The 23,801-nt window shown below is 40.6% G+C and overlaps 1 protein-coding gene across 3 annotated transcripts in view; it reads right to left on the bottom strand.

Annotated features, from left to right (window-relative positions):
- NBEA (neurobeachin) overlaps positions 1–23,801 on the bottom strand; it is a 355,514-nt gene that overhangs the window by 192,669 nt on the left and 139,044 nt on the right. For all 3 annotated transcript variants that reach the window (XM_081004034.1, XM_081004035.1, XM_081004033.1), the window contains 3 exons: positions 20,476–20,540; positions 14,570–14,678; positions 9,804–9,970 (listed from right to left, as the gene is read on the bottom strand). In XM_081004034.1, the coding sequence (XP_080860160.1) occupies positions 9,804–9,970; positions 14,570–14,678; positions 20,476–20,540 (341 nt within the window). The remainder of the gene's footprint in view (positions 1–9,803; positions 9,971–14,569; positions 14,679–20,475; positions 20,541–23,801) is intronic.

The raw sequence follows: 23,801 nt of genomic DNA, 5'->3' as shown, positions 1-23,801 counted from the left end.
CATCTAGACACACACATATTACACTGGTGCTGAAGGATGTGCACTAGCTGTCTATTGGTTACCGAGCCAAGCTCACACTTTCATTATTGATATATAATGCACTGAACAATATGGGTACAGTATAACTAGCAGACCACCTCTACTACTATAGGCCAAATCACCCTTTATAATAATCAGAGGAGACTGCAGCCAACAAATTGCCATCAGAAGCCTCTCAGAACTGGCCCTTTCTGTTATAGCACCAAATTTTGGGAGGTTCAGGCAACTTCATCTGTTGGGTGTGTAAAATATCTCTTAAAACTCAGTTATTTACCCAGGCTTCTCTAGATGTCAGAAAGTACTAACCTAATCAACTGCTGACTTGCTGTTTTAAATGCATTTTTTTATATTTTAGTCTGGTTCCACATGAACTATGGATGTCTGGGAAATGTTACCCTAAAGCAGCGGTTCTCAACCTGTAGGTCCCCAGATGTTGTTGCACTACAGCTCCCATCATCCCTGAGCTCTGGCCTTGCTAGCTACGGGTGATGGGAGTTGTAGTTCAACAACATCTGGGGACCCACAGGTTGAGAAAGGCTGCCCTAGAGCATCATCTATGGCTACGTAACTTCAACTGATGGCCAAATGGCATAAAATGTACAGAGATACAGCACATATAGAAATCAAATTTTCATGTACAAATCACATTTCCAGAAATCAATAGATATGAAGGTATAAATAGCTATAAATAAGCTGTGATTTCTGCATCTGAAGGGGTTGGACTAGACATCCCTTGGGTTCACCTTCTAACTCTACGATTCTATGACAGAGTGGAAGAAAATAGTTTATTAGCCAGCAGGCTCTTCTTATGTTCTGATGTCAAAGAAAGAGCATGGTGTTTCTTCTCCACTCCCTGCCAAAAAAAGATGCTCAGCTCTAACTGACAGTTTCCCTGAGGCTGCAGAAACAAGGAGAAAAGACACTTTGGCCCCATCCATCGGCCAAAGGAACAAGAGCCACCAACTGCGACTGAAGCAAGAACATCAACAAGAAAAGGTCACCCTGGCCCAAACTGGCAGTTCTTTGCAGTTCAACATTCTACCTTTGCCCTCCATCCCCTTCAGTTGTATGTATTGTAATTTTCAATTGTAAGCTTGCTGGCAGGGCCTGTGTCTCTTCTTGTATTAACCGCTTTGGGAGACAATAATGCTCTGAAAAGTGGGATAAAAATGTTGTGGGCATCCACCTGTCCCAAGAGACAATGAAGTGTGCCTCCAGGGGTGAAGTCATAAAATGTAGTTATTATATAAAAGGCTGTTGGCCATCCTTCGTTGGGAAATATAAGAAAATGTGTCATCACTATGTGTTTCAGTGATAATGATTTCGTGTGGCTGCATATTTCCAGAGCCCATGATGTGCACTGTAATGTAAGATTAGAATGAGAAGACATTGACTTTCCAAATAACAATAATTTAGCAGTGGCCCTGTATGTGCTTATGGGGCAGGTTCCTTTGATTATATGATCCTTAATCAACTGATACGGAATTTATTCTGGAGATGTTAATAAGACTCCTTTGCTCCAGGTACCAGCCAACCTAACATCACAACAAAAAGGAAAGCCACCTCCTCATAGAAAACACAACGGTGATGATTTTAAGAAGCAACTATAGCAAATGTATCAAGCAACAAAAATCAGACAGCAGATTTATATTGCTTAAGGGCTTAATATTTTACAGCAGCAGCATTAATGGAAAAGTTAATGTAGCATTAAAAACAGTGTACAGCTCAGCTGCTGCCACATAGCACTTAGGTCATGGAAATAATGCATCATTGGGGGGGGGGGTAAATTCTTTTTTGCCTATCGCTTTTCTTAAAGAGTTTAAAAACTTTTCTACATTATGTAGTTTCCAAAAAAGATTACCCAAAAGCACACATTACTGACAGGAAGCTCTTCTATTAAATATCCAGAAATAAAATTCCACGTGCAAAACATGCAAACTATTGCAAAATTGTAAACTGCTCTGTGATCCTCAGATGAAGGGCTGTATAGAAATTTAATAAAGAATACTCCTAATAAAATATTATTTAATTCACGTAAATGTTCACTGAATTTCTACAGTTGCAATGGATGAGGGTTCCAGTCACTTTTAATGCTCAATTAACTAAAGGAGAAGGGGAATTTCTGTTCCTACCTCATTCCTAGTGAAAATCAGCTTTGTGTATACTCAGTCAGCTTCGTGTAAGTACACCAGTATTCTCACTAATCAGTCAGTCACCAAAGGAATGGAGGGAAGTCCAAGGCTCGATAGAGCCTAACTTAAATATGTGATTTATATGTGTAATGTATGAATGTATGTGTGCTTGTTAAAAATCAATAAAAATTCATTAACAACAACAACAACAAAAATCAGTCAGTCACCAACTGTGCACTTCAGTGATTAGGCCAAGACCCAGAACCCAACAAACCACTCCATGAAAGTCTGCTGAACAATAAACCCTTTCTTACAATAGTTGCCAGCCTAAGCGGGAAGGAATTTAAGAAACTTGGCTGCTACATTTAAGAAGATACTTCTGCATGGTCATTTACAATTCAACAGAATTCAGAACAGGGCTTCAGCTGGAGATTCAAATGTGTGAATAGGTTATATCTCAACCAAGCTCATGGACGACACCAAAAATGTGCAAGTTGGCAATGAATTAGACACTTGTGAGTTTCAAAAGCTATGGTGTGGGGGGGGGCCACTAGGGGTGCATCGGAAGATGGCGGACAATAACATCTCTCCGACCCACACGAGGTAATTAAGAGGCTGTGATGGGAGTAAACAGCCTCCCGCCCCCCCCAAGCGTGTGGGGGGGACTGCCCTTGCCTGCTGTGCCCTATACCACCCCCGAATTTGAGGGGGTGGGGGCACTAGGCAGAAAGCCCTTGTGCGGACTTCGGCGCTCCTGGACACTGTCTCTGATTCGCGCCTCTAGCTGCAGCAACTTCAAAAGAAACAATTAGGAGGAAGCTAATGCACATATTTCAAGGAAGAATGGGGAGTAAAGACTGCTAACCGAAGAGATCTCTGAGAAACAAGACGGGTCGGAGGAACATGAATAAATCATGAGAAGACACACCAAGGCTCAGTATGTTCGGCAACGGGACTGGATTGGGGGGGGGGGAACTTTCCTTTATTTTCTCTATGTGATTAACCAAGAATCCCCCCCCCCACAAGTCACAAGTCAGAAATGCCGTTTAAATGACTTAAGCTGAGGATTTAAGACTGTGTGGAGATAATTTTCTAACCAAAGCATGTTTTAAGGAGACCGTGGAAAGTATAAGAGTGTGCTGGTCCCGGGGGGAAGGTTACTGTTACCGTAGTCAAAGTTCAGTCCTAAGTCACTAGCCTGGAGATAGTCCACAAAGTGCGAGGTGAGGTCCGAAACAGGGAGCCGGGCGGGGACAGGAACACTCGAAGATCAGAAGCAGGTAGCCGGGCGGGGAACAGGAACACTGGAGGAACAGGACTGGATGCTGGCCAAAACAGCTCTTCAATGACGACGTTGCTCCCGCAACCTGGGACCGGGCTGACTGCCCTTTATCTTCTCTAAGGCCAGGGGCGGTCCCGGCCCCCAGGAGCCCCGCCTCTCCTGGCCTTAAGGCAAGCACTCCTCCTGGGAGAAACCAGTTCCCTTCGCCTCTCTGCCCTAAGCCTCTGCAGTTCAGGAGAGGCCGAAGGGTTACTGGGCCCCGGGGAAGGCTCACCTGTAGACACTGAGTCCTCAAGCACCTCTGGGGCCAGAATGGTTTCACCTGGTGCCTGCTCCTGAGGATCTGGCACAGGTGCAGGCTCCTCAGAATCTAGGCCTTGCCCCAGTTCAGCCGGCCCTGGAGGCGGGGACTCCTGTGCCGGCTGGGATTCCTCCGGTTCACTCTCAGAATCGGAATCCCAGGCCATCACAAAGAGCTTTGGAATGACACGGCAAAAAATAGCGTCACCATTTTGGCAAGTTCTGTCGAAAGACTCATGTCTGGGAGGAGGAATAGATTTGTTTTCATACTGTGAGTGAGCCTCCTCAGAGGGACTAAAGAAGACGACAGATTTGCGAGACTGATAATGGAAAGAGTGCTTTTATTTATGAAAGTGATTATATATGGAATATATGGAAACCATCTCGACATGATGATTGGACGAACGGAAAATTCACACAGGATTATAACTGGTGTTTACCTGCTTAAGGAGATTATCAGAAGAGATCATAAAGAAAAAAAGAAAAATATACGAACATGTGAGAGAGATGTGAGAACAGCAAGATAGGACTGGATAGAATTATGAACATTATTTGGACAGATTTGTAGATATTAACGCAGCAGCAAGAAGATGATTGGAATCCCCTTCGGAACTTGAAATATGGGTCCCCCCAACAAAAAATTTAAAATTCGGCTTTGTAATTCGGAATTTATGTGATGTGATTTGATTTGATTTGATTTGATTGGTCGGTTAATAAAAATTATTTTAAAAAAACCCCAAAAGCTATGGTGTGAGAAATGATTTTTTCACCTAGATATAACCGCACTCCCTCTGAAAGGGCAGGTGTGTTGTTTTGGGGTGATCCTGGATCCATCTCTGTAGCTGTATCTCAGTTGTGAGGAGCAGCAGTTGGCAGCTTAAGCTCCTATGCTGCTATGACCATTGCTGAACAGAGATAGCTTATCTCCTGTTGCCATGCAATGATAACCTCATAAATTCCTGAGCCCCTTGGAATTAGACTATCTATGAGCTCACTTATTTCCACATAATCTACCCAGGTCACTGTGGACTACGGATGACTGCACTGCAGCCTACTGAGGAATGGTTGGTCAGGATGCAGAGGTTGGCTTTCTCTATCATGGCACCTCCTATGTGAAATGAGTTCTCCATAGAAATCAGGAGATTACCAATGGTGAGGTACTTCAACAAAGGGTTGAAGACTTACCTATTTTCTCTAGTATTTCCTGACTACTGATATTATAAATTTCCTGGTTCTGGCTACTGTAGTTTCTGTACTATGCACTGATTATTCATCTGGGTGCTTTTGTTATTTATTTATTTTACTGATCTGTGTATATTGTGAACCACTTTGATATTTTATGTGAAAAGGAACATATACATTTTTAAAGCAAACAAACATATAAGCCTGAGCCAGTTCACTCCAGCGGAGATCCCTCTGTGGGCCGGATTGCATGTGTGTGTGTGTGTGTGTGAGAGAGAGAGAGAGAGCATGCAGACGCAATTTCTGGCATCTGCATCTGCGCAGACATGATTTCCGGTGTCTCAGCATGTGCAGACATGATTTCCGGCACCACAGAAGCGAGTCTCCACGCCACGCTGTGACGGTTTAACGCAGCGCGTGGGGACTCGCCGAGCAGGTGGCTCGGTTTGGGGGTGGACCGTGGGCCGGTTAAACGACCCCCGTGGGCCACTTGTGGCTCATGGGCCTTAGGTTTCCTACCCCTGATATAAGCAGGGGAATGAGTATGCAGAGGGAATAATATATAGAAGGAGAAGATGCACTGCTGCCCACCACCTACCTCACCTCACCTCACCTACCACATCCTCTCTTCATCTCCTTTATTGAGTACAATTAAAGCTAATCATGCAATTAATCCTAAATGCAAATTGATACAGAAACTATGCATCCATTTCCTGATTTTCTAATTTCTTTATTATATAGTAAAATTATGCACTGAGAATTCTTGCTGAGAAGATGGTAAAATCAGGGCTGAACGATGTTATGGTTGTTATGGTTAATAGGATTCACAGCTGGTTAAATGTCTATACCCAGTAAGTGCTCATTAATGTCTCTCTGTCAACCTGGAGAGACGTCCCAAGTGGAGTGCCACAGAGCTTTGTCTAGGCCATGTGCTGTTCAACATTTCTATAAATGACCTGGATGAGGGTGAATAGGGAGTGCTTATCAAAATCTGCAGATAACATGGAGCTGGGAGGGATAGTTTATGTCATCAGCTCTGTGGAGATGTCATGGAGCAGATGGAAGGATCCTGCATAGGAAGGGGAGGATATCAAGGAGCTGGAGCTAGACAACCAAGGGGAGGGTCCAAGCAAGATGAGGGAGGTGAAATTGGGCCCTCAAGAAATGTCTCAGCTGGAGGAGGGGGCTGGTGATTGAGAGAATCAGGAGATAGATCCTGGGGAAGGTTCAAGTGGGTTGCCAGACAGGTGTCCCACAGGCGTCCCTAAAGGGATAGCTGCTGCCCATGCTGCCAGCTCCTCCTGTCACTCCTGTCAGTAAGGAACTTTCTCCTGAGGAGATGCCTGAGAGTAATTTGGATACATGGAGATGCCAGCACTGGCACGAACAAGTCTCACAGGTCCAGCACACTCTGGGAAGCATCTGTTTGCTTGCCCAGACCAGAGAAACCTATTGTTCGCTGTGTGAAAGCTTATGCCCACCCTGTTCTTCAAAGGAAGAGACAGAGGGTTTGTCACTCGTTGGATCCACATCTCAGCTTGTGCTTAACCATGCAATTCACCGACTGGCACTTTAACCATCGTAACGCTTAGATTTACATATTTAAATTTCTGGCAGAAACAGAAACCTGAGTTTGAGTGAGGGCCAGGAAAGCTTACAGCATTAGATCCAAATGATATTGAGAAGCTGAAAGACTGGGCAAAATAAACACACTGAACATCAACCAAGATAAATGCAAAGCCCTGCATTTAAGGAAAATGAAAATAAATCAAAAGCATGAGTACAGAATAATGAAGACCTGACTTCAAAGCAATAGGTGTGAAAGGGATCTAGAAGTTTTAGTGACTCGGAACATGAGCAAGCAGTGTGGTGCAGCCACTGATAAAGCTAATGCAATCTTAGGCTACATAAGAGAAGCCTAGGGCTATGACATCATGAGGTGTCATAGTTTCACTCTGTTCTGTGTGATTCAGGTTGCATCTGGAGTACTGCATCCAGTTCTGGGTGCCATATTTTAAGAAGGACAATGGAAAAGTGGAGTATGTCCAGAGGAGAATGGCCAGGAGGGTGAGGAACCAGGAAACTAAGCTTAGTTTCGAGAAAGGAAGACATGGGCAATGGTATATACATAAATACATGTTTGTCGGGCAGAAGATGGAGATCTGTACTCTGATGCAGCAGAGGGTGGGATAAGAACCAATAGGCAGAAACTGCAGGAAGCAGCATTCAACTAAATGTTTGAGGAACCTTCCTAGCTCTGAACTATTAGAGAGTGGGACAGTCTCAGGAAGTGGTGGGTCCCCCCTCACTGAAGGAATTTAATATCAGGGATAGTGTAGTTGCATTTTGCATGGAACTGGAAGAACTAGATGACTTTCAAACTCCCTTTCAACTCAATGATGTTACGCATTTTCTTCCTCAATATTACCTGAAATCACTTTTTGTTTTAGGAGGTGGAGTTGTACCTGTGTTTTCGTTTGTCTTAAATAAAATACCTGTTTTGGCAGTGAGAAAGGGAATCAAAACTCCTTCTGAAATCAATAATGTTGAGTTTCAGTATAATCTTTGAACTGCGTGCTTTTCAGTTGAAATAACTTGCTAGGATCATTGTTTTAATGTTTAGCAGAGGCATTCTGCGAATCATTTAAAATGTACTACAAGGAGTTAAATTGATGTGTTAGCAGATAAGAACAAACCTTTTGAAAGAAGTACACTTGTAGATTGTTCCAATCACTTCATGTGCTTTCTTCCTTCATTATTCTAAATATCCCCATACCATACTTAATTACCATGACTTGATAATCACTTTTCATGTCCTTGATGTTGAAATATGTATTTTCTAAGAATACTTTCTCCTCTGGTTTGAATTGCTGCAAGTCCTGTCTCAATCTCTTTGTTTCAAAGGTTTGTTCATTTCATTATCGTATAGCTCTTTTATCATTCCCCACCCCCATTTCCCCACTCCCTTCTAAAGTCTTTCCTTTCCATATTATTATTTCTCATGTCTACCATTCAATATCCAGTTTCACTTTTAGTTGGTGTTTACTTAACCTTATCATTTGAGCTAGAATCACTCCTGTTGCTTCAGTTTTTATTTTCTCTTTTTATCTGGCACCATGCATTTCAGCTGACATTTTATTTGACAGCTTTTTCTCCATTCAACATCATGTCCTGCTTAGGATAGCTTTGCCTACTGTTTTATTTATTTGTGTCATACTGATGGCTGTTTGTTTAGGCTTTTCATGATCTATACTTCCTTTCTTTACAGCTGTGTTGTCTCTAATCACTTCCTTTTAATCATTGTTTAAACATTATCTTTTCACTCCACAAATGCAGATTCATATTACCAGCCCACATCAATAAAGGGCTACCATCCTAACTGGAGAATTTGAGCTTTCATAAAACTTTGGATTTTGGCAGAGAGAGAGGTTTCACTGTTATCAGGAAACGACTCCTCCTACTGGTACTTTTTTTTTTTTTTTAATGATACAATTTATAGACTTCAAATTCTTCCTTCACTTTTCTCCAGCTTACATTTCTTTTGCCAGAGTTTTCCCTTTTTGTTATTGTTTGGGCAATACTTTCATTTTCAGAGGAAACTGTTTTCCCTTAATCTCCGAGCATTTTGAAGATATTTAGCCCTCTTTCCCTCTTTCAATTTAACAAAGACTCTTTGTTACCCTTTTTAAAGTATGTCCCCATTAAGTTTCTTATGCTCTTTTTTTATACAATCCCTAATACACGTAGTCTGTCCATTTTATAAAGTTTATATTCAGAGATAACCGTAACCCACTGATTCTCTTCACTGCACCAGTATTCTATTAAGTCCATTGTATCTATAGCAAGGAATCTTGTGGCATCTTAAAGGATTAAAAAAAAATACATTACGGCATAAGCATTTGTGAACTACAGTTCACCAGATGAACGAAGAGTTATCTTGAGTTCCAAAGTTGTTCATCCATACATCTATCTATAGACTGATAGACAGACAGACAGACAGACAAAAGTCGGAAGTAAATAAAATGCAGAAAAGGTAATTAAAAACAGGGAAGAAATGAAATCATTACCCCATGTATATTTGTACTGCCAACTCAGGATAACACTTCATTCATCCAGTGAAGTCAAGTGAGGTTTATGAAAGCTTATGCCACAAGTGCTGGACAAAAAATTAAAACCAAATAATCTCATTCTCAAAGTATTACTATGACCAAATAAGAAAAGAGAGGAGAACAAAGGTGAAACTGGTGCCAAAAAAATGATAAAAACACTTAGTTCACAAAGGGAAAAATAAAATGGTAGAACTATGCTATAAGGCCAACTATATACCAACACACCACAGATTTTTTTCTTCTTCTTGGCTCTTAAATCGTGTGATTATAATAAACAATAAACTGTTTATGTGTTTGCATGCACATTCTGCTTCCATGATTCATGTTTCAAAAAATGAATTATTTGAGGGGTGACCTGGGGTGACCCGACAAAGGAACTACCAGGAGATATTTGCCATGGAAGCAGGGACAATGAATTTTGCAAGACACTGAAAGGCCACTTTTGGTTCTGAGACACTGCCATGATGACTGGACCATTCACTTTATAAAAAGATAAAATAAAATAAATGATGGCAGCAGAGTTTCTGAGTGCAAAACCCAGCAACTGACAGCAGACTCATCATCTGATAGCAGACAACCTAAATATAAGATTCCAATCAGTACCAGAATATGCCTATAACACAGGATGAGCTGTATGATCAGGAACGGATTCTGGCGAATTACATTACAGTCTCGACTGCTCACTATAAAGACATGACACATCCATTTAAAATACCAGTTCAGAAGCATATAATTATGTTACGATGATTAACAACATACCTATGTGAGACAGCTCCCCAAGCACCATGCTTATTTGTTAGGATATTCAGTATTTTCTGTTTCAGTTGATTTGCAGTAACATGATCTCGATGCTTGGCAGCACTGATAAGATGGTCACACATCTTCTCCTCTTCCCTTCTGTCAGCAGCATATTGGGCACACTGTGACTAGAAAGGGAAAACATGTTTATTTTTTCAGTAGGCAGTTTTGGAAAGTGGCTGAAGAAGACCTCCCCCCCCCCCCAATGTTCCACAACTGCTACTTTTTAAAGCATTCACTATAATATATACATAAATGAAGTACAGTGACAATTGCTTAATAAACCTGCTTTGTGCTAAATGTGATCCATAGAACGGATCCAAAAAGAGTGCAAGCAGTGAGACACCTCTTCTAACCCAAGAGGGGTCTGTGATATATGCTCATTTGACCATCCAGCTACAGCCAGTTGCATATCACATGCAGTCCCTCTTGGTCCCTGGCCATCAGAAGCAGCTTTGGGGTGGGTACAGAGGACTACATTCATTGGAGGCCAGATCTGCTGCCACCCAAGGTGATCGCCTCACCTTGTTTCATGGGGGTGGAGCAGCCTTGGCACAAACCTGAGGTTTGCTCCAGTGCATTCACATAGCAGGAACCCACGGTGTCTTGTAGTATCAACATTTGGTGACTGTTGAGTAAATCAGAATTTACTCTTGTTCAAACTTTGAAGCTGATGTCTCCCCAGAAGAGCAAGTGGCACAGAACCCTTCAACAGATCACCACCCTGCTAGTGATCCCTCAAAGCCAGTGAATCTGGATACTCTTCTCCCAGGATAGATCCCCACAGCAGCTGCCTGGTCTCCTGGCTGGCTCTTAGCCCCACCACATACCTCCCCTAACAGGAGCAGAGGAGATGATGAGGCTACTCAGAGGATGGACATGTGCAAGTAAGCTAGCTGAGAGCCATGAAGAGTGGAGGCTCCAGCTCGTATATGAATGCCCAATATGAGCTGAGCACCAGTTTAACACCCACACGAGATTACAATATAATAAAAGTAAAGTTAAGCACTCATTGTAGACCCAAGTGCAGTATGCACGTGACAAGTATGAGGAGAGAGCCAGGTAATAAAGACACAGGACATTGGTGTTGGCTGAAAACAGGCCAAAACTTTATTGATAAACGTCAGTAGGCTGTGGCAGAGGCACTGCGTAAGTAGGATCAACCAGCCCACCTGCTGATTATTTTGGCTGGGTCAACCCCGAGTTAAGGGTCATCCTATAACGTATATCAAACCAGGGCAATCGTACTAGGACTGCCAATTTGGGAGGCTCCTATGTCCCATCGGGCCCTGTATCCAGTGTCTCCTGAACAGAGACACCCCCTCCTGGACCCCTTTAGCAGGGTACCCAATGGGCTAAGGATCCAAATCAGTGCCTTATCAGCCAAAAAGATGTGACCAGACTAGATGTGAAAACCACCAGACTAGATGATCCTCAGGGTTCCTTCCCTGGTGTTGAATATGGCAAACAAGTTTTCCATTCCTGCTCACCTTCAGGCAGGACCAAACAATGCAGGGTGGAAGAGTGAGAATTCCCATAATGAACTGAGCTGGGAGGCTCCAGCGCAATTTCCTTATATGAAATATAGGTGGACTTGACTGAGAATTGCATCCACCAGGTCTGGCATTGCAGCCAAGCTATCCAGCCCATCTCTCATTGGCTATATTAAACAGCCAGTTCCCAGTGTTTCATGAGGCCATGGAAGGAGGCATGCGCATTCCCCAATGGCTGTGCAAGGCAGGAAAGATGGTCCCTGCCAGGCTGTGCCCACACCGCAAACCACCTCTCCCCAGCATTGCACCAGTAAACAGCCATTGGCAGAACACTGGAGAATAGAACCAAGTTTACTTCCTACTGATCAGTCAGTAAACTATATACTAAGCAGTGTGTGTGTTTTTGTATGTGTGTGCATGCATGCAAATATATTTGTGCATCCTGCATATTCTACCCATTATGTAATGCTAAAAGTTTAGCTAAATTTATTTTGAGAGTACAGACATTATGGGGTTAATTATTTTTTCAATTTATCTTCTTGTACCAAGAAGCACCAATTAGTACAATGATCTTCTTCTGTAATGAGGTTAATATTTCATCAGCTCATTGGACAGTTAAATCAAATGTTCATTTTTCATTCTGAGCAATTACAGAAGCTAACAGAATGAATGAATGTTAACTGTGGAAATTGTGGTTCTAGAATACAGTAATTGGACTTTCTCAATAACATTTACGAAATGAGAGTTTCTACAGCTAGAGTTATGTCAAACCACACAGTTTTTGTACCTTTACAACATTGAAAAGGAAGGTTAGTGAAAAGGATACATTTAACTGTATTACTTGGTTAAAAAGATTTTCACGCAGTGAATAACTGTTAACAAAAACAGAAGCAAAATAAGTAATAAATATGAAATTGAGTCTTATGTACCTAGCAGATTTTTCATTTTAAAAAATGCATGCATGAATGTAGAAACAGAAACAAATATAAAGATCAAAAGCATCTGAAATGTTGCTGTACTTTAGAAATGTCACAATCATATGCCTTGCCCTTTTAGGCAGGGACTCAAAGAATTATATGCATGTGCGTCCAAGGGCTACTAAGAATGCATCAAGATAATTTCAGATTTCTCCTTCTCTGTGCAGCTACTCCTAATTTTCTGGAACAGGTTTTCTGGGGACACAAGTCTGTAACTCAGAAGTATTTCTAGAAGTCCATCTCTAACTATGGTTATTTAAATACTTCTCTTAATATTAATTCAAATAACAGGTTTATACTGCCTGTCTAAAGTATCGTATTTTTGAAATAGCAAGATAACACAAAAATTTGAAGAATCTCACATTTGAGAAAGATCTTGGTTTGCTTACTAGAAAATTGACTTAGGTTTTTCCCTTAAGGGAATTTGGTTAATATTCTAAATTGTATTTGCTAACTGAAGCTGGAAGCTAATTGAATATTCTCATTTTGTCTACGGTTCTGACAGATCTTATACCGCAACAAATTCTTCAAAGGGCAGATAACTCAATCTTCTACTGTCATCTTGGTTTACTGCATGATGCTCTGATAAATATCAAATGTTATTTACTGTTGAAGCAATATGAAACCTCACTCTGACATACACTTAATTGTAAATGTGATTTTTTTTTAATACCTAAACTCAAAATATCCAGAATATGCTTCGTAATAAATTTGTTGCAATCCCATATGACAAGTGACTGCTGTCTCAGATGACAGAATAAAGTAAAGGTTATATATACTGAGAAAGAAAATATCAGGCAAAGTTCTGTTTTCAATCTATGCAGAAAAGAACAAAACCATATAAGAAAGATGCAGTGAAGAGAGCTGGCCAAATGTTGCCAATAAACCTCATCTCTCTCTCTCTCTCTCTCTCTCTCTCTCTCTCTCTCACACACACACACACACACACCCATACACACACACCCTCTTCTCTATCCTTGATCTTATGTGACATTTCATGATAGATTATTGCTATTCCTCCAGTGGTTGAAAGTTAGTGTGACCCAATAGTGCCTCAATAGTGACAGTACATCAGCTTAGGACAGGCTTCCTCAACCTCGGCCCGCTAGAAGTTTTAAAACTACAATTCCCATCATCCCTGACCACTGGTCCTGCTAGCTAGGAATCATGGGAGTTGTAGGCCAAAAGCATCTGGAGGGCTGAGGTTAAGGAAGCCCGGTTTAGGAATAAATTATACTGTATTTAACAGGTCCTACTACCTAGTAAGTGTGCTTAGAATTGCAGCCTAAGGTTGCAAACCTATAACCAAGGAGCTCCAACCTTCTTCGGACAATGAGCTGGGCAAAAGATTCCTGCATTCCACATGATCCCTTCCCACTCTACAGTTCTATGATTCTGTAACCAAAACCTTTTATTGGAACCAATATGCAAGCCTAATTACAGAGAGGGAGGGACGATGTAGCAAATAAAAAAAACATTTCAAGTCTAATTGTGGCACAGGGGTATTTGGGGGGTTTGTGTGAATCACAGCTGGGGACAGGTAAGTTAAGCCTTCTTTTGTTGGCTGTAACCCCTTCCAACACCCACACCGCATAGGATTGAGAATGTATTTTGTTGGCTACAATACATGTCTTCTTTCAGGTCTAACTGCATTACAGGAAAGGGTGGGGTGAAGAAGGGCTGCTGTGCACCCAAGGAAAGGCACTGGTGGGAACATGTGCACCAACGACCACTGCACTGATAATCCCAGTTAAACCTACTTGCCTCATTGAATTCAGTGGGACCGCCTTCGGAGTATCAGAGTGCACCAAAAGTCTAAATAAATGACTTTTCACAGCGTTTTTCAAAATAAAAAACTAGTGTTTTTTGAAAAGAAGAAGATATAAATGCATTCACTGGAATTATATGACTAAATTATCAGTTATGTAAGTAGAGTGTAATGTCACAGGGTGGTATCCCACAACAGGCGAGTGGACTTCCCTTTCCTCTGTTCTCCCCAGCAACACCATGTGGCCCCAAAATCTGCTCTGAAGAGTTTGGAAACTGTTTGGATTGGATTTGAGGACTGTGTAGAGAGTTACAGGGGGCAAGAAAGGATGAGGAAGTCTCATTCTGTAAGCATGTGGGGTGGCCCTCTGGATCAGATTTGCGAAGCTACGAGGACCTCGAAGTGGGAAGTGAGAAAAGAAAGGCTACAGTGTAAATGCTAGCTGAATGAAAACAGAAAAATCAGAGTTTTATCAGCTGCCGGACTTACCTCAAATTCCGCATGTTTGTGTACATCTTCAGCTCTCTGCCTGTTCAAGATAAACTCCGCCTCATTTGCAACACGTACAATATGGTCCTTCATTGCATGACACAATAGTCTGGAGAGAAAAAGTTAACTGAAATCAGTCTTAATGTATCTTCATTAAAAACATTTCATACATAAAATGTAAATATACATGAAACTGTATTTGTTTATATTAGCATGAAAAAACAATAATTTGGTAATAAACTGATCTATAAAATCAGACAAAATCCACCAACATAAATTGCCATAATTACTATAATTAATTAGTAGTTGTTATAAACAACTGTTTTATTTGGATTATGTATGTCCAGAGAAAGCAACCAAATACTTTTTTCCATACCATTCAGTCAGCTGTAATGATCCTTACCTCATTTCAACATGTTACTTTACTTTATTTTAATGATGATTTTCACAGTTCTATGCATATTTGATTTTGGTTTTGATTCTTTTGTACAGTATTTTAGCTATGTTACATATTTCCATCCTGGAAGCATTTGGTAAATGATAGATCATAATTTTAATAAATAAATAAATGCCATATCACACCTTTTGTAATTGCATAGGTTTTTGTTCATTGCCAATGACAATTTGAACAAAACAAACCTTTAAAAATTCCACTATACAAAATCATGGATGATTGAAATCATCTCTTCTTCTCCCTTTTCAGTTCCCCTTAAACAAAACAGAAACCAACTCTATTCTCTGGATAAAATGCAAGTGCTTAATACTGGCTTAAAAGTCTGATCCAACAGAACACAATAAATGTGTTATCGCAGACTTCAGCAGAAGCAGATTTAAGCCAGTGATGAGTGCTTTGAAAATCCTGCCTTTGTGTATCTGTTCTTCAAAGGAAGACGTTTCATGAAAAAATTCTAAGCTGCAGAAAAAGTAATGTTCTCTACTAGAAGCTTCCTTCTTTATAATGTGCACTTTGGTGCCATAATGAGACATGATGGCCTAAAATGGGCTGTCACAAAAAATGCAAATTTAAACTACTGCCCATTCAATATTCTGCCCTATCTTCAAGTATGGCCTCAGATACTGCGCCATTCAAAGTCACTGCCCTGCATTGTTTGTAAGGTTTATGCCACAATCTCTTAACATGTTGCAAAGAATGCAGGCATTCAACTCCGGGATCTTACAGCAGGGCTGGGCAAGCTGTGGCCAATTAGATGTTGTTGGATGCCAACTTCCAGTGCTCTTGTCTAGAAAAAAAGGTGTCAGCACAGCATATTGCTAGAAAAAAACACTGCCAACTTCCAACATCTCCAGTCCACATAGACATGAACAGGGCCAGATTTAGGTTTGATGAGGCCCTACGCTACTGAAGGTAATGGGGCCCTTTATATGTCTAGCTGTCCTTTGTCAACAACAAATTATTGCTGTTTTTTGTGTTGAATATATGCTATATGGTAATTTATAGACCTGATAGGTATCTAAAGCCATTTGAACATGTTGCCATGCAACCAGTCCATGCAGAATGTAGGCACCCTATATATAGAAATGAACAAACCATTGATATTTTAGGGAGCAGACTAGCAGGCAGAGCCCATTACCGTATTTTTCGTTCTATAAGACGCACTTTCCCCCTCCTAAAAAGTAAGGGGAAATGTGTGTGCTCCTTGTGGAGCGAATGCAGGCTGCGCAGCTTTCGCTGAAGCCAGGAGAGCAAGAGGGATCAGTGTGCACCAATCCCTCTTGCTCTCCTGGCTTCAAGGATAGCCACCCGAAACCTCCTGAGCGCAGCGGGAGCTCTCCCGGTGTGCTCAGGAGGCTTCACGTTGCTTTCGCTGAAGCCAGGAGAGCAAGAGGGATCGATCCCTCTTGCTCTCCTGGTTTCACTTCGCTGGAGAGGTGCTGCGTTTCTCCTGTCGCTTCGCTGAAGGGGCGCTGCGCAGAGAGGGAGAGAATATTTTTTTCTTCTCCTCTAAAACTAGGTGCGTCTTATGGTCGGGTGCGAAAAATACTTACATCATAGGAGCCTACACAACACAAAACACTGTTGATGTATATAGGTTTTATTTTATTTGTTTTTTATCTTATATTTTGGAAATGTACATCCAGTTTTTTCTTTAATTTTTTTTAGGGCCCCCAAGAGAGTGGGGCCCTAAGCTATAGCTTGTTTAGTTTATATGTAAATCTGGCACTGGTCATGAACAGCAATGGTAGGAGTTGTAGTTCTAACAACACCTTTAAGGCCACCCATTGCCTAGCCCTGTTCTACAGTGTTTGGCAGGTGCTCTTAGGAATATTGCCGACCAAAGGAAACATACTGGATGCCTGTGGAAAACTAGCTCCTTCTTCTTTTTACATGTCACCTGCCTATGCTTCTCTAAAATGTGACATTGGAGCAAACTACAACATTGAACATGCCTCTACTGGACCACACTACCTACAATACACGCATACAACCTAATCCTGAAGCTATGGTGCATGGACGGGTATCAATGAACACAAAAGTTCCGGATGGTCAAAGCTGTTTCCATTCAATTTTATGGGCAGCCCTATGCATGGCACAAAAAAAGAAAGATCATGGCAACTGGTCCCATCACCTCCTGGCAAACAGAAGGGGAAGAAATGGAGGCAGTGAGAGATTTTACTTTCTTGGGCTCCATGATCACTGCAGATGGTGACAGCAGCCATGAAATTAAAAGATGCCTGCTTCTTGGGAGAAAAGCAATGACAAACTTAGACAGCATCTTAAAAAGTAGAGACATCACCTGGCCAACAAAGGTCCATATAGTAAAAGCTATGGTTTTCCCAGTAGTGATGTATGGAAGTGAAAGCTGGACCATAAAGAAGGCTGATTGCCGAAGAATTGATGCTTTTGAATTGTAGTGCTGGAGGAGACTCTTGAGAGTCCCATGGACTGCAAGAAGATCAAACCTATCCATTCTTAAGGAAATCAGCCCTGAGTGCTCACTGGAAGGACTGATCGTGAAGCTGAGGCTCCAATACTTTGGCCACCTCATGAGAAGAGAAGACTCCCTGGAAAAGACCCTGATGTTGGGAAAGATGGAGGGCACAAGGAGAAGGGGACGACAGAGGATGAGATGGTTGGATAGTGTTCTCGAGGCTACCAGCATGAGTTTGAGCAGACTGCGGGAGGCAGTGGAAGACAGAAGTGCCTGGCGTGCTCTGGTCCATGGGGTCACGAAGAGTCGGACGCGACTAAACGACTAAACAACAAATGCATGGCACATGCCCCCGAGAGCTTCACACTGGCCGAATCGCCAACATTAAACAGAATGTGCATCCAAATAATGCTTAGCACATTTTTTTTTTTAGGCTAGTGGTAAACATATTCACTCCTAATACCCACCCATATCAGGGAATAAGCCCACTGAACTCAATAGGACTTGCATCTTAGTCTAGGATTGTACCGTAAAGATCTAAATAAATGTAGTTTTTACAGCACTTGTCAAAATGATAAAGAATGCTCTTAAAGAAGAAAAGTAAGAAATGTTGACACAAGATTTATGCATTTGGATCTGAATAAGTGACACAGACTTGGCTACAGGTTGGTAGCATTTGTGCAGGTGAAGATACATCATATTCCATTTTTGCATCCTCTTGTATCATTCAGACTTGGAGCTCACTTCATGCGTAACACTGCCTTGTGAATAAGTAGTTCTTTGGATTCTGGCCCATATCCTATAGTAAGAGTATCGCCTATAACTTTATCTAGGTCTTGATCCATAGAATCATGGAAACTCTGTGGGGTTTCCCAGGCAGTTTGAAAAATGACTTGCTCATAGAAATAATGAAACAAAACACAAATCCACTGGTCATGTTGAAAGCTGTGGGAATACTCTCTGATCACTGTACTGATTTTATACTTGACACTTTTGGGGGTGTTTTTTTCCAACCAACCCTAATTTTCTATGTTTAGCCTAATTTGCAATCAAAAATGTTTAATTCTGTAAAGCAAGATGCCAGGTTTTTCTAAGATTTGCTTGATTATATAACCTTACTGAAATTAAAATAACAACTGGAAAGGGATTCCAAATCCAATCCACAAATTCTTTTGCAGTGTTCTTCAATTCATAATTTAAAATTCAATCATAAATGCATAGCAATTATATGCAATTTTACATTCCATTAACCTTGCTTTGTTTTAATTATAAAGCTCTTTTGTTGGATTCCTTTAAATGATCCAGTTTATAATTTCAGGCTGTTCAAGGGAGCACTTTAATTCTACTGCACATTCATCAACTGTTTATGTCCTGTTAATTGTTGACAACTGCACAATTGCATTCTCTAGCTATGATTGATGAATTGCATTCAAACTTTAGCTATTAAGAAGAATAAATATTTATAACAATTTCCTCTTTGCCACCAGGAGGGCAATATCAAAAGCTCAGGACAGAAAAAGTAGTCTTTTAGCAATAATTATATGCATATGATCTGATAGGTATTTTGGTTAAAACTATGTGTTAGAAAAATATGACTACAGAGATTTTGTTTTCATTCATTTATGCTCACATCAGCAAAAGCAGCAACTCCCCCGCCAAAAGCTATTGATCAGGAACTAAGAAAATGAAAATATTTTTATTTTATTTATTGAATTTATTGAATTTATGTAGCCATACATAAAAAAATCCACACAATAAATAAATTGTGATTCGTTTAGTACTTATAGTATAGCATCAAATATTCCAGCAGATCTGATTGTCTCATGTGACAAAACCATGCAAAGGAATCATGCCACTAACAAACGTTAGAAGCCCCTAGTATATTCCAGGGCATAAAGAGGAGATAGTTTTCTTCGTTTGTTTGCTTAGCTAATATATGTTCTGATCTTGCTTCCAAAGACTTCTAATGGCGATAAAACTCTAGTGCAGTCTTTGACCTCTGGCACAAAGATTACAGTAAATCCATGGGGATATAAGTGATTTATCAGTGCAGGTTATTCTGTTTCTACACACAAAATAGTGTGAGGAATTTTTTTTGCTCAGAAAGCTTATAAACATTTTAAAAAAGTGGCATATTTCATTCTGACTACATTTACTGTATTATTCAAATGTATCACACAAGTGATTGTAAATAAAGTTTTATAAATTTGAGATCTTACATTTCACCCTCGTTAATCTTATACCCTCAGAAAAAAATAGACTTTAAAAACAATTTTTAGAAGAGATACTTTCTTCATTTCTATATATAGCCAAATGATTAGTTTACACATACTACTCCAATAGGTCAACAAAAATATACGTAGATATGGCAAACTCAAATTTAAATAGTCCTCTTGGCAGCTTAACTAAAAAGGTGCCTCGAAAGGTGGGGGGGGGGGGAGTTAAAACAGAGTATTCAGTAGCATCAACATTAAAATCACTTAGTTGAGAGTGCAAGTCACATTCCACATAATTCAAATTAAAACATAATTAATCTGGATTGCACCCAAAGTTCTAACTGTCATCGCAATGAACTGGCATGCATAAAGTATCTATTTTATAATCTAGTACCTCAAACAAACATAGGGAATTATGATAAAAAATAGTGCTCTGTCATTAACTGCACAAATACACTTTACTATATGATGTGCAGATGGAGCGGCAGATGGATTTGCAGATTGGGTTTCTTAAGATTCTATCTGGAGTGGAGTGGACTTTGCTGCTTAAAGTTGGTGGTTCAAATCTCAAAGCAACTTTAAACTATTGCATAGGTGTTCTCAGATAAATAAACATTTGAGTTCAGTATTTTATGTATTAACTACAGAAGTATTTTATAAGCAAAGCTTCCCTGCTGTTAAACTGTTTAATTAAAATAGTTTGTCCTCTGGTCTTCCTGGAGCAGATGGTGAAAGTATTATCACCCAAAGGAATTAGATACAAAATGACTACTTGTCCAAAAGCTTTAAAATTAATTACCTTCCTTCATTGATGAGCTCAATAAAAGCAAGTCCTGCATTCTTCTGTATAGAATTCTGCCATTCCTAAAGGGGAAGAATAAACCATCTTTTTTAAAAAGCAGCAATTAATTTTGAAAGTATTTAATTTTGATGTATAAAGATTATTTCATCCGTGTTTTACAAGGATTTCTCTGGTTACCATATGCTCACTCTTCACAAGGTCTCCGTTCTTCCATTGCATTGTAATGATACATACTGGAAATTTGTATTTATTGTAAAAATGCATCAGATGTTTAAGCAAAATCTAAAAGCAATCTACTAATTTAAGATGCATCATGTAAATGTTTTGACTAACTATTGTTAAAAGAAAGAGGCATTTAACTGGCAAGCAGTTCAGAATTCCTAAGTCATAAAAGAAAATATAAAATATATTTTGGAACATTTTGCAAGAGTAAGGGTACCATCCTCCAGATCCTAGAAGAACCATCAAGGGAATCCCCCTTCGCCATACTGGCACCTTTGAGTACAGTGGTACCTCGCAAGACAAAAAACTCACTAGACGAAAGGGTTTTTTGAGCTGCTTCGCAAGACGATTTTCCCTATGGGCATGCTTCGCAAGACGGAAACGTCTTGCAAGTTTGTTTCCTTTTTCTTAACACCGTTAATACAGTTGCGACTTGACTTCGAGGAGCAACTCATAGAACGCGGTGTGGTAGCCTTTTTTGAGGTTTTTAAAGACTTTGGTGATTTTTGAAGCTTTTCCAAAACTTTCCCGACACCGTGCTTCGCAAGACGAAAAAAATCGCAAGACGACAAAACTCACGGAACGAATTAATTTCGTCTTGCGAGGCACCACTGTACTCATCAATGTTCAGCACTGGCTTTTCTAGTTCCTCACACAGCCCTACCATTGCAACCAGGATTGCCCTATTTTAAAAACGTGCTCCATTGATGGAGGAAAAGTGCTGAAACAGCTAGACAAAGAGGATGTTAGGGGTGGAACAAGCTTAAATGGACTAGATGGTTCTGCTCCCTCATGAAGCCCATCTCTGGAGAGGTGGTTCTGCTGCTCCTGCCCAAACCAGACCAGGCTGAATGGGCAGGACAGTATTCTATTTTGAAGAGCTATTCTATCCTATTAGTCCAAAATTGCTACAATTCTCTTCTAATTTAATATAAAAAAGGAACTCCCTCTCTGGAAATTAATACATTTTGACATCAACACACTTAGGCAGTGTTCCATGGTAAAAATTACTTAAAATAAACAGTGGTACCTCCGGTTGCAGACGGGATCCATTCCGGAGCTCCAGTCGGATCCTGAGGTTTCCGCAACCGGAGGGACGGCTTCTGCGCATGCGCGCGGGACGGAACACGGAAAAATACTTCAGTGTTTGCCGCGTACGTATCCCAAAGGATACATAACCGGAGGTGAACGTAAGTAGAGGTACCACTGTACTGCAATTCAACTAATTTAAACAACTGATATATTGTTGAACCCCAAAGTTTCAAAGGGGTGTAAAATGAAGTCGCAGAAGAGATACAAATGATAAAATCAGTTAAAATTAAGAATAAAATAAAAATATAAAAATATACGATTTCATATAATAATGAAAGCAGTGGAGCTACATGTGATGAGTTAGCGCTATTCTCTGACCAGCATTGTTGTTGTTTACCTAGGAAGGACTGGGGCAGGGCAAGGCAACAGTCTCCCTGGTACACCTGTGCAGCCCTGGTGTTGCTCCCATTCTATCCCAGCCCTTTCCAGGAAAGCACTAGCAATGGGAAGGGCAGCTCCATCTGATCATATGCTGAACATAAAGGGTTTTTAACTGTTTGGCCAAATCATGGAAGAATATGTACTTTGTTCCAAAGTCCTTCCTATCACTAAGTCATGTGTCCATGTAGTAGCCGTGATGGCTGCTCATCTCTGTATGCCAACACTCTCCCCCTTTATCCAAGATTTTCAAACCCAGGTATTCAGACCTATTTACACCTCTCTAACCTTCCATTACACTGCCTAGCAATTTTCTGCAATCACTACCATTTTGTGATGTTCTTAGTATACCCCTCCCACATTTTAGTGATGTGTTTTCATATCCAGTAACCGCAGCCACATGTGATAAACTTTCTCCAAGCAGTGTGAATCAGGTGCTAGTAAAGTTGTAATAAAGTGACAATTTCCTGATCCATCAGGAACAAAGCAAAAAAATTAATACTAATACTAATACAATAATAATAATAATATTCAATCAATTTGTATTTGCGTAATGAAAAACAACACTGTTCTTTTCTGAAACACCAGAATTTGTTATTTCAACACCTAATTCCCATTTGACTGCCTCTGACATCTCGCCCTAATGAGCATTGTCCATTTGTTACAAAGTTCAAACCCTCTAGGCAGAGACTGTGCCGCCTCAACATTATGTACAGTGACTTATCCATAGTTGGCATTAAACAGATATTATATATAACAACACTGAAGTAAAAATGATTTCATTTGTAAGTAACTTGGGTTTCCTAATAGTTTGAATGCCTCCAATGCACAGAGGAGAAGAGCTTTCCAAACTTTTCATATCGGTGACACTTTTTCATTTCGTGACTCGGTAATTCAGTTTTACTAGCAAGAGAGGATAAAAGAGTGGAGAAAGGAGCTGGCGGGGGAAAGAACTATTTTATATCTTATTTTTATGATTTTGTTAACTGCCCTGAATGTCATTTGAAAATTAGATGGGATATGAATTTAAATAAATGAATACACACAGAGACACAATGTGAAAGGTGGCACAAGTATCCATATTGCCATGAAATTATAAAGATCAGGAAGTCATTAAAGGTAAAGGGACCACTGACCATTAGGTCCAGTCATGACCGACTGTGGGGTTGCGGCGCTCATCTCGCTTTATCGGTCATGTGACCAGCATGACTAAGCCGCTTCTGGCGAATCAGAGCAGCGCACGGAAACGCTGTTTACCTTCCCGCCGGAGCGGTACCTATTTATCTACTTGCACTTTGACGTGCTTTTGATCTGCTAGGTTGGCAGGAGCAGGGACCGAGCAACGGGAGCTCACCCAGTTGTGTGGATTCGAACCGCCGACCTTCTGATTGGGAAGTCCTAGGCTCTGTGGTTTAACCCACAGCGCCACCCGCGTCCCCAGGAAGTCATTACATGTCCCAATTTTGGACTCAGATATCAGGATAGAAATACATTTTGGGGAAATGCCATACCAGCACTAAAAGTTTTCTAGAAAATTTTCTAGAAAGAAATTATTGACCTGCTGAACCATGTCTAAAAGGGATTTCTCTCACTGCTTCCTAAAAAATAATAATTCTGAATCCAATTTATAC

The sequence above is a fragment of the Podarcis pityusensis genome (genome assembly GCF_964106645.2).
Source record: "Podarcis pityusensis genome assembly, chromosome: 4".
NCBI lineage: Eukaryota > Metazoa > Chordata > Lepidosauria > Squamata > Lacertidae > Podarcis > Podarcis pityusensis.
This window is presented reverse-complemented; position numbering and strand designations above follow the sequence as displayed.